This window comes from Odontesthes bonariensis, chromosome 1, assembly GCF_027942865.1.
Source record: "Odontesthes bonariensis isolate fOdoBon6 chromosome 1, fOdoBon6.hap1, whole genome shotgun sequence".
Taxonomy (NCBI): Eukaryota; Metazoa; Chordata; class Actinopteri; order Atheriniformes; family Atherinopsidae; genus Odontesthes; species Odontesthes bonariensis.
Genome location: NC_134506.1, coordinates 45,587,527 through 45,599,612, shown reverse-complemented (window position 1 = coordinate 45,599,612; position 12,086 = coordinate 45,587,527). Strand labels below are relative to the sequence as shown.

At 42.9% G+C, this 12,086-nt stretch overlaps 1 protein-coding gene across 5 annotated transcripts in view; it reads right to left on the bottom strand.

Annotated features, from left to right (window-relative positions):
* Nucleotides 1-12,086, bottom strand: part of shank2b (SH3 and multiple ankyrin repeat domains 2b) — a 386,266-nt gene that overhangs the window by 88,625 nt on the left and 285,555 nt on the right. For all 5 annotated transcript variants that reach the window (XM_075468229.1, XM_075468249.1, XM_075468215.1 and 2 more), the window contains one exon: nucleotides 10,970-11,051. In XM_075468229.1, coding sequence (XP_075324344.1) covers nucleotides 10,970-11,051 — 82 coding nt within the window. The remainder of the gene's footprint in view (nucleotides 1-10,969; nucleotides 11,052-12,086) is intronic.

Genomic DNA, 12,086 nt, shown 5'->3' with positions numbered 1-12,086 from the left:
TTCTTGTTCCTCTCTTTTCTAGGATAAACTTTTCTTTTTACAATAAACTGAAAACAAGTGGAAATTGTTCCTAAGAAACGACTGAAAACGCACTTTTAGACAGAAAGAAACGCTGCTCAGATATTTTTGTTCATCGGATAGAAGTTAAAAGAAACTTTTGAGTGCAAATTAATTCCATCTTTTTTCTTACAGGAATACTGTGTTTCACTAAACATCAGATTAGCATCACAGCATGCAAAAGGATGGACAATAAATCTGCATTCAATTCTATATAAACTAGCGGGGGGGGGGGCAAAAATAAGTTAGTTTATGGAGGAAAGTTTACACATTTCTATTCAATTTCAATTCAATTCAGTTTTATTTATATAGCGCCAAATACAACAAATGTCATCTCAAGGCACTTAAATAATAAAGTCCAATTCAAGCCAATTGGAATTCAATTCATTGTAATCCTAATTATTTATAAAATAATCCAATTCATTCATATAGAGCCAATTCAAAAACTATTTCCTAGCTAAGGAAACCAACACATTGCACCAAAACTTGTCTTCAGTCCACTTTCTGAGTAAGATGGCAGAAGAGCTCAGACCATGCAGACCTGTGTTGTTTGTTAAAGCTGTTTTGTTGAGAGCTTTACTAAATTTATGCCCTGAAACAGGCGGGCGGAATGATCTCTGTCACTGTCAGATATGAAGCTAATGCAACAAGCTACGAAACGTGGAAGGATTAAAGTCTGACGCAGTGAAAATACAGCAGAGACAGACCAACCACCGGCTTTTCATCATAACTAACTCAGAAAATAAATGCCCTGCAGGGTCATGGGGTCCTGAAGCTGCTGCTCATTCTGGAAGCAAACTACATTTGGAAATCATGGCTGATTTTAGAGGTAAATGGATTATTGGAACTTGAGTGTGTTAGTTCAACTTGTTGAGCAGGTGCTCCATTGCGCAATTTTCAAATAAAAGTCACTAGTGCTTTAAAGGGATCTCCTTTAAAGGGACAGTTCGCCTCTTCTGACATGAAGCTGTGTAACATCCCATTTCAGCAACATCATTTCTGAACATCTTCTTACCCCCTGCTGCGTCCTGTGAGCAGAGTTCCAGCCTCGTTTTGGTGTTGATGAAGGTAGTCCGGCTAGTTGGCTGGGGCTTAAAAAATAAAGCGTTTTGCTTCTCAAAACAATATGCGTTCAACAATACATTTGCATCACAAAATGGTTCTCCAGGAAAAAGTCAGACCTCACAATCGCTTGGCCCTATTTTCTCTCCCTTCGTATCACTGCCTGCTGTGCAGACCGAAGTGCAGACCGAAGTGCAGATCGAGCAGCAAACACCGTAAAGGCTCTAGCATGAGCGGTGTTGATGATGTCACGATTTCGTGCCAGGTATATACGGTGGCGCGAGTCGTTGCAGTTTTCTCCGTCACAGAGGTGGCGCTGCTACGTGAAGGTTACCGCTACTCCACAACCATGAAAGTGGAGAAGAAAACAATGAAGAGCAGGAAGACTGTCACCAATGATGCTGCTGCAGTATCTGGGAGATGAAATGCTTCGTGTGTTTCTGTGTTTCACGAAGTTCGTGAGCCAAGACGGTTCAGTTAATAGAGGGGAAGGTCTGAAGCCCCCGGCATCACCACTTTGAGTCTCTGCCCTCTTCTTTGCCTTCACGTATCTGTCCCGTAGCTTCTTCCACACATTCTTACAGAACTCTCCCTCTTTCCCCAAAGTTCTGCCAATCTCTGTCCAACAGTTTTGGGAGTTTACGTTGCTCCCTGTGCTGTTTCCCTGCAGTGTCGCACAGGTGCTGTATAAACACACCTCCTCACTGAGCCGGTCTCACAACGGTCCATCCGGTTCGTCATTCTCATTGCAGCCGAGTTACAAAAAAATCGGCACGTGCACGACAACGTGCTGCGCCGTCTTTTCAAGGCAAAGCGCCAGGTCTGAAACGTCATTTTGACGTCACGGGTCGGCTGCTCCGTGAGCGACGCGCCAACTGTAAATCCAGCTTAACAGGCGCGGCAGGCGGCAGCAGGCAGTGATACGAAGGGAGAGAAAATAGGGCCAAGAGATTGTGAGGTCTGACTTTTTCCTGGAGAACCATTTTGTGATGCAAATGTATTACTCTGTTGAACGCATATTGTTCTGAGAAGCAAAACGCTTTATTTTTTAAACCCCAGCCAACTAGCCGGACTACCTTCATCAACACCAAAACGAGGCTGGAACTCTGCTCACAGGACGCAGCAGGGGGTAAGAAGATGTTCAGAAATGATGTTGCTGATATGGGATGTCATACAGCTTCATGTCAGAAGAGGCGAACTGTCCCTTTAATAACATGGATAAATAAAAAAGTGGACCCCTCTTTTCATCATTAGTAGATATGCATAGAATCTGATAACAGCTGTGGCTGCCGGGCCTAATCTAACGTGATGCAGCTGTGTCTGAGGAGCAGCGTCCCCCCAAAAGGACGGGGAGCCTCTAATCCTGACTCAGCAGTGAGCCGTCTCAACTGACATCTTCTCTTTAGCTCCAAGCGTGCTCACCATAACTACACCCTCCCACTAATCGCCTTTTTCTGGAATATATACGCGCGTAAAATGGTACATTCCGCGCGTCTGATTTCCTGCCGCCATCACGGCCCGAGCCTGCTGCGGCGGGTTGTGATGATGAAACTGGCCGAAGAGGAGCAAAAGTCAAATTTTGCCTCTCCGAGCTCGAGGCGGCCGCTGTGAGGGTGCATCATTCAGCTTATATTAGGTGCAAGGATTACACTGAATAGACACGTGGGATGAGAAAGAAAAGACAGAGAGAGGGCAGGGTAAAGAAGGAGAGAGAGAGCCCGCGACTGCCATCCTAGCAACAGTTCCCTTAGCAACGCAATCTGTCTAGAGAGGAAGGAGGCCAGCACTGCTGACACACTGAAGGTTATCTCACAGCATTCCCTCACACACACACACACACACACATCCTCTGACTTATTGGCTGCTAATCGCAGCTCAATCATCCAAATCTGACACCGTGGCCACTTCCATAGGTCAGCGCAGCGCAGAGAAGAGTTTATCGGAGGGTGTCATCTCGTTCAACAAGTGACGAGAGGAGGAGGACAGACTGAAACAGAGCTGAGCGTGCAGGATGATCGCCGTGCCGCTCAATAAGCTGCATGGGATGGAACGCAGGCGTAAGCTAGCGCAGTCTGGGCTTTAACGTGGGCGGCCGCGGGGTATTTATAGGCAAGAGGAGCGGCGCGCTGTGCAGCGCACGGGCCGCCTCAGATATCTGTCTTATCCTGCTCACATGAGACGTGTTATTGGAGGTCTGGTTCAAAGGCACAGTGGTCAGAGGTGGTCATTAAAGGGACAGTTCGCCTGTTTTGACATGAAGCTGTATAACATCCCATATCAGCAACATCATTTATGAACATCTTCTTACCCCCTGCTGCGTCCTGTGAGCAGAGTTCCAGCCTTGTTTTGGCACCAACATGGGGTTTTGCGCCTTGTTTTTAGTTCTTAGTTTTGTGTTTTATCATGTTTTAGTTTCTCATGCCTTGGTGTTTAGTCTTTAGTTTCCTAGCTCATGTTTAGTTTTAGTTTTGCCATTGTTTTTCCCTCTCTCCCCATGTTCAGGTCATTACTTTCACTCACGTCACCTGCACTCATTCAGTATTTAGGTTCCCTGTTTTCTCACAGTCTGGGTGAGATCCTTGCGCCTTGCACATTCACCCTTCACGCCACGCCACGCCAGGCCACGCCACGCCACGCCACGCCACGTCACGCCACGCCACGCCACGCCACGCCACGCCACGCCACGCCACGCCAAGTGGAGATAAGTTAAGTCTTTTGTTTTTCCATGATCATGTTTTGTTTTCATAGTCCGCATTCTTGTCCTTACGCCTCGAATCCAACACATTACATTACATTACATTACATTACATTACATTACATTACGGTCATTCTGCAGACGCTTTTATCCAAAGCGACTTACAATCAGTGCGTTCAACATCGGTAGGCAAAAGAACTTCAGGTCATAAGTGCATTTCCTTCCAGAACCAAACAGCTAAGATCATAACTAGTGCTAGAGTAAGTGCAGTAAGTTAGGTTCCGAGACAGATGGGAAGACAATTTAGAAAACAAATAAGTGTGTAAGGAACTAAGACAAAACAGGTGATGTCCTAATAGGGCAGATCAGGGCATCATAACAATGCGTTCAACAGAGTAATACATTTGCATCACAAAATGGTTCTCCAGGAAAAAGTCAGAGCTCCCAATCGCTTGGCCCTATTTTCTCTCCCTTCGTATCACTGCCTGCTGTGTAGACCGAAGTGCAGACCGAGCAGTCCCCTGCTTCTGAGCAGTAAACGCCGTAACAGGCGCGGCTGTCGGCAGGCGGCAGCAGGCAGTGATACGAAGGGAGCGAAAATAGGGCCAAGCGATTGGGAGGTCTGACTTTTTCCTGGAGAACCATTTTGTGATGCAAATGTATTACTCTGTTGAACGCATATTGTTTTGAGAAGCAAAGCGCTTTATTTTTTAAACCCCAGCCAACTAGCCGGACTACCTTCGTCAACACCAAAACGAGGCTGGAACTCTGCTCACAGGACGCAGCAGGGGGTAAGAAGATGTTCAGAAATGATGTTGCTGATATGGGATGTTACACAGCTTCATGTCAAAAGAGGCAAACTGTCCCTTTACGCTCCTTCAGTACATGACCGGTGGCGCACGGAGGAAACCGTGCAAGTCAAACAGTCCGTCATCGCGGACGGAGACCTCTGACCTGTTAATGGCTCGCTCCAAACACCGCAGAGTACTCTGAAGTCACTGGTTCATTCCCTCTGCCAGCACACGTTTGTGCCCCGCGACTGAGCAACAACTCCTCGGGCACCAGCATCATCAGCATTTAGAGAGCTGATGCATCATGTATGAAAGTCCACATCTGGATTTCCTCTGAACCTCACACAGCCAGTTGGAAAAGGAGAAAACTTGTGTCATTTCTATATCAAAAGGTAGCATGTTTCTTTCTTTCTTTCTTTTTCTTTAAACGCAGACACAACCCGTGAGAAGAAGGCGATTGAATTTACAGAAAACTGCACCATCTATGACGGGGCGGTGTTGAACTGCATCCCACAGGCTGTGTTGCACAACAAATTCTGATGAGCACAACTTTCTGACTGGATTACAAACATCAGCTCTGCACAGCAGGACCGTTCGTAAGCCGTCAGCTGTCATGCGGATGGTAAAATAGATCAATCTAAGCTCTTTTTTTGTCACTAAGGCTATGTACACATGTAGCCGGGTATTTTTAAAACCGAATATTTCCCCCCCTCCGTTTACAAAATAATTTGTATCCACATTACCTCGTTTTCGCAAAAAAAACCTTCCACACATAACCGAACATCTGAGTTTTTCATCTGCGTAAGTCAAGCTAAGTCTGATCTGATTTAGCTTCCCTCAGTGGGGTCACATGGCTCTGAAAGGATCGGATTATTGGCTAAATTACAATCAGACTGAGTTATTAAGTGCATGTAGACACCTTAATCTGACTAAGAACTGGATCGGATGGGATTCAGACCCCGAGATAACTGGGCTGAAAGTCACTCTAAACCTGCTTGTAGACGCTGAAGCACGTGGTGAATCAGACTTTGCGTTCTGCGCATGCTCCAGATGTTTTCCCGGGGTCGTGACCCGGAAGTCAAAGGAGACGATATTCCTGTTGTTGTCGCCGTCAGAAAGAAACAAACAAAGCGATGGAGAATGCTCCGTTGGGCATCGAGTTTGTGCAACAAGCAGCTTGTGACAACCCGCTTCATTCTGGAGCTGTGTTGCACAGTTTTTGTTTCTCTTATTGTTTTCTTTTTTTTTATTTGCCATTACGAACACGCCCCAAGCGTGGTCGTGTACTCACCTGAGTGGTCCTTGTTTAAGTTGACGCCTCATTTATCTTTTTAAATGGCAGTTTACTTTTGACGCGCGAGTCGGACAAACATACTGTCACAAGCGGACAAGATAAAAAAACTCTTATTTTTGGCACAGCGCTGAGGCTGTTAAATCCCTCAACACTGAAACTCCGCACAGAAACGAAGGAACCATCTCATATTTCCATATACCTATCATCTGAATTCTACACTCTCTTGCTGTGGAGCGGGTGGAAGAGTTGTGCCAGAGTCTGTACCTCCTTTGAGGAGACACGTAAAGACGTTGCTTTTTATTTCTCCTCGCTAAGGACGTGATTGTTCATTTTTGTTTTGTTTTGTTTTTTTTTGTTTTTTTGTTTGGTTGTCATTTAACCAATTAAAGGTCGACACCTTTGTGTGTTCGCTCCTTATGTGGCCGTTAATAGACGAAAAGTATTGCGATTAAATGATCCTATTTGTCAGGAGGGATACCTGACTGGCACCCCAGAATTTTGTTGTATTGTTTTTTTTAATGAAATACTTTTGATAACTGTCACAAGCTCATCACAGAGCAAATGTAGAGGGACGTAGCTTCATCTGGCTCTGCGTTCTCCATCTTTCTCCAATGCCTGAGTTTGTTGTTGTTGTTGGTGGTGAAGAGGTCAACAGGAAGTGGCTCTATTAGCAACAGCTGGAATGGGTACAGCGCCACCTATCATACCGGGGTATGACACGCTTTGTGCCTCTGATCCCATTCATTCACCGCCAGATATCCAAGGAGAATTACCCTTGCTCAGCTCATTCTGATTGTAATTTAGCCAATAATCTGATCCTTTCAATGTCATGTGACCCCACTGACTGAATACCTCCTTTTTTCTCTGGATGTTTTAGCTACCTGACGAGGTTCAAAGCTTCAGGCTGGATCAATGGGTTGAGATCGTGGTTCGATTCCTGCTCCAATCGACCAAATCTGGTCTTTGTAAAAACCCAAAAAATGACTAAACTGTTTATTTTTTTAACCAAGATGACAAAAAACCAAAGAACTGAAACCCAAACCTGTCCTGTATGTTCTTCTAATGATTCAGACGACACTTCTTGGTGTTATATTAGAGAAAAAGGGATAGAAAACAAATACATCAAGTGTACGTTGGACATGTGTCGACCTCATTCAAACGGATTCATTATCCAATCAAACACGCCCTATTTTTACATCCTGGCTTTGAACAATGGAGCTCCGTGAAGGGATTATTTAAAAAAGGAACGTATCAGGATTGCTCTGCTCCACAAAGGGGTCTGTCAGTAATAATTCGGTGCTAGCTGCAGCTTAACATTCAGTATCTGCTAGTTTAATTTGCGTGGCACCTTCTTCCCGCCCATAAACACACAGAGCAGGAAAACTCCTTTCCGACTCATGCAGAATTCAACGGCACCAGTTAAAAAACACACATCAATTTTTAAAGAGCACAGCGTGACTTGATGTGAGTGCCTCAGAAAAGTCAGCTTCCATGAAAGGAAAAAGAGCAACATCTCAGTCTTTGAGGATGAGGGCGAATATCAGTTATGACATAGATTGTTCCATTAGGAGGCAAAAACTGAAGCTGTCAGGGCTCAGACTAATTTCAGGTCAAAGTTTCATTTCCAGCTGAGATCTCCCTTGGATCTCCTCAGTCTCAGCCAACTACTCTTCACCCCCTGTGATGTGACAGATGGGGGAGATTGGTCACCTTGACCCAGATTGAGGACTTGGAGGACAAAACATAAATAAAACCTACAACCCGAGAAGATCCTGCAGAGTAATGAGGAAATATCAAAGTGTCCTTCGCCACACATTTCAACTCTTTAGATTTTACAGCCTGGACCTGATATTTACAGAAAGGGCAACTACATATCAATTACTGTCAATTTTCTCTCCCAGTTTGTCATTAGTGTCGTTTGCTGTCGTGATAAAAAAAAAAGAGACATTTGCTTAACTTCAGTAAGTTGCAAAAGGGATCTGGGAACTTAACTGACTGAATCTTATCTGCATATAAACACAAAAATAACTAAAAAGGATAGTTATTGAAAGGTATGTGGTAAAGAATGGGATGTAATGATTACGTGGTTAGGTTTAGGCGCTGAAATCCACTTGGTAAGGGTTAAAACTGCATAATAATCTCCATTGTTTTGGCTAGTGAGTCCGATCCCTAAGCTGTTAAAGCTGTTAAACTTAAATACATAACTTTGAATATCCAACAAAAAAAACCCCACAATTTGTGATCATCTGCACGACACAACGATTTTAATGTTGTGACACAATTTTGCCAGAAGACTGAATAAGACCAAAACATTTACCTTCTTTGGAAAATACATAAAGTGAGGATACTGACCAGTTATAGCATGTGTGTTGTACTTGTTTTTGGTAAAAAAAAAAAAATGGATAACAACCAAAAGAAAATCCTCATACTGGTGCTGAGGATAGTTTTTCCTCCTGTGGGTCTATTTTACAGCCAGCCAGGATGTTTCCCTAAACCTAACAAAGAAGTTCTAATGCACAAACCCAACCAAGTGGTTTAGGTGCCTAAATCAAACCTAACAGGAAATGAAAGTGGAAGTTAACAGTGACTCAAAACAAAAGTGAAATTTAAAATTGAAGAAAGATTCTTGTAAGATTAGGGGTTAGCCTGCAGTTTGTGTCTAATTTACGCGGCCGCGGGCAGTTTTTAAGCAGGACTGCAGTCAGCGGGTTTGCTCATCGTGATGGTTAACAGCTGAGTTGTTTTATGGACTTGTTTGGTTCTCTGACACAAATCATCTGACACGTAAAGGTTTTAAATGCTAACAGGGATTAAACTGGTATCTGATCTGCAGTACGAGCCATGCGAACACCTTCTGAATCAGGGCCGGTTTTTGCTATGGGCAAGCGGGGGGGATAGACTGATCCCAGGCCACAACACAAACTGCTTCCAATCCAAATAAACTGTATTTCATTCCTAAAATGAACATAGACCCATATACCTTCATGTAATTAACTGGGTTATGGGGAAAATGTAATAAAATAAATATCTGTGCAGTCATCTACGGGAATTTGTTTACGTCACATGACTCCTCTTATTAATGAAAACTTATTCAAATGGTTTATTAAGACCTATTATCTCTGTATATAAACCTTAATATTTCCTCTCAGATGAAAGTTTTTTACCCAAGTCCCCTTTAATTTATGGACCATTGAACGGCTTTTTAAATGCTCCCTCTTAGAGGAAAGCTTATCCATGTTTCTGATCTTATTAATGCTTCACTAGGAGGCGAACTTATATTCATATATTAAAGATTTGTTATCATTCATTATATCAACCATTCTGTTATTAGCTATATTTTTAAATGCTTCCTCTTAGAGGAAGGTTTATCCATGTTTGTTAGCTTTTGTTAGTTTACTCAAATTACCTGTTATAGTTATACCAATCTTACTTTTAGCTAAAATTACCTGATTGATGTTTTTATTTACCTGTATTTCTGTATATAAATAAATAACAGTCAGCTAACGGTCAGCTAACGGTCAGCTAACAGTCAGCTAACAGTCTGCTAACAGTCAGCTAACAGTCAGCTAACGGTCAGCTAACGGTCTGCTAACGGTCGGCTAACAGTCAGCTAACAGTCAGCTAACAGTCAGCTTACAGTCAGCTAACAGTCAGCTAACAGTCAGCTAATGGTCAGCTAACAGTCAGCTAACAGTCTGCTAACGGTCAGCTAACAGTCAGCTAACAGTCTGCTAACGGTCGGCTAACAGTCAGCTAACAGTCAGCTAACAGTCAGCTAAAAGTCAGCTAACAGTCAGCTAACAGTCAGCTAACAGTCTGCTAACGGTCAGCTAACAGTCAGCTAACAGTCAGCTAACAGTCAGCTAACGGTCAGCTAACAGTCAGCTAACAGTCAGCTAAAAGTCAGCTAACGGTCAGCTGACAGTCAGCTAACAGTCTGCTAACGGTCAGCTAACAGTCAGCTAACAGTCAGCTAACAGTCAGCTAACGGTCAGCTAACAGTCAGCTAACAGTCAGCTAAAAGTCAGCTAACGGTCAGCTGACAGTCAGCTAACAGTCTGCTAACGGTCAGCTAACAGTCAGCTGACAGTCAGCTAACAGTCTGCTAACGGTCAGCTAACAGTCAGCTAACAGTCAGCTAACGGTCAGCTAACAGTCAGCTAACAGTCTGCTAACGGTCGGCTAACAGTCAGCTAACAGTCAGCTAACAGTCAGCTAAAAGTCAGCTAACAGTCAGCTAACAGTCAGCTAAAAGTCAGCTAACAGTCAGCTAACAGTCAGCTAACAGTCTGCTAACGGTCAGCTAACAGTCAGCTAACGGTCAGCTAACAGTCAGCTAACAGTCAGCTAACGGTCAGCTAACGGTCAGCTGACAGTCAGCTAACAGTCTGCTAACGGTCAGCTAACAGTCAGCTAACGGTCAGCTGACAGTCAGCTAACAGTCTGCTAACAGTTAGCTAATGGTCAGCTAACAGTCAGCTAACGGTCTGACTGCTTCTTTAAATGGGATTTGTCCACAATGAAGACAACATTAAACTCTATGTCTTCTTTTTTCCGACAACCAGAGGAGTACACAGCTATCTCCATTTCTAATTCAGCTTCAGATTCCTGTACATGAAGCATTCACTGAAGTGGATGCGACAGGAGAAAGGAGGAGGCACGAATGAGGAGAATAACTTTAGAAAAGAAGAGGGTAAAGACTTTGGGATTCAGTGTCAGGCAGCATTAGACAGAACGCTTCTCTTGCAGTCGCTGAGAGGACACAACTGCATCTCACATCTGCATCTTTCGCTACAGCAGCTTTCAGGGGAAAAGGTTTTTTTTACACCAAAAAGATAGAAGATTATCAGGATAAAGAGCAAAACTAGGTCAGTGTGTAGACTTTGTATTTGCAGGTATACAGTAAATTTCCACGGATAGAATATATTTAGACCAGATAAACCAAAAGATGGATAGAAAACACGACATAAGAGATTGAAAGTTTGTCCTCTTGAGGGGATTATTTCATACATACATACATAAAGTGCATTTTATAGGATTTTAGAAAGGTTTTAGAGTGCAAGATCATACCTGGAGGCATCAAAGCTGTCGTAGGAGCCCACTGTGTAGTGTCTGAAGAGCTTCCGCCTGTCAGCGCGGTCCGCTCGGGAATCTGCCAAAAAAACACAGAAGAATGAGACTGATACCTGCATCCTAATCTGAAACAGCTGCAAATCAATGGCAGATGTTGACTGATGGAAAATAACACTTTGAATGAGAGGAAAAGTCTGTTATAAACAAGAAGGTGCAACATGTAGACCAATATTTTTCAGCTCAGCTGACAGATGAGATCAGCTATCGTATTTGAAACACATTCTTTTCATATCTTCTTCATCCACAGAAGAAGATCATTAAACACAACCTCAGAGATGTGGAGAAAAGCTGGATTACTCCAGTATTTTAGCACCTACAAGCACTTCGGCGGACAGAAAACTAGATCTTGATGAGAAAGAGAAGGTTAGAATCTAAAAATACTAGAAATAGAAACAAATGAGACGTACAAATGATCCCCAAAATACTATGTTACTATGTTTTTCCATTTTGTTTTTCATAAATCTTTTCTTCCACTTCAGTTCTGATGATAACTACCAAATTTTCAATTATTTTCAAAAAAATTAATCCTTTAGATGCCAATTTGAACTTTTTAGACCAAATTTTAAGCCTTTAGGTGCCAGTATTTTCAAAATATTTTAAAAAAATTAACCCTTTAAACACCAGTGTATATGAGGTAAACACCAATTTCTGTTAAAACACACACAAAAACTGCTATATTTTCAATGTATGCAGTGCAAAGTAAAATATTCTATGGGTGATTATTAGGTCTGGGATATGTCATTGTTGAGCTACAAACTTCAGTTTTTACAGATTTTTAGTTTTTCTGCAATGGCAGATTACAGAAACGGCTCCCATGGACATCCATTATAATTAACATTAACATTTCTTTAGCTGCATGTGTGAAAAACAGCAAAGATAACACAGTGTGACAGACAGAAAACAGGATTTCTGCAGCAACAAGGTGATTCCCAAAGAGCTGTTAGCTGAAAACTTGGCATATCTCAGCATGGTGTGCAGTGTGTCCTTAAAACATTTGAGGAAACTGGACAAGTGGAGGACAGAAGAAGAAGTGTCAGGCCTAAAGAACTATCTA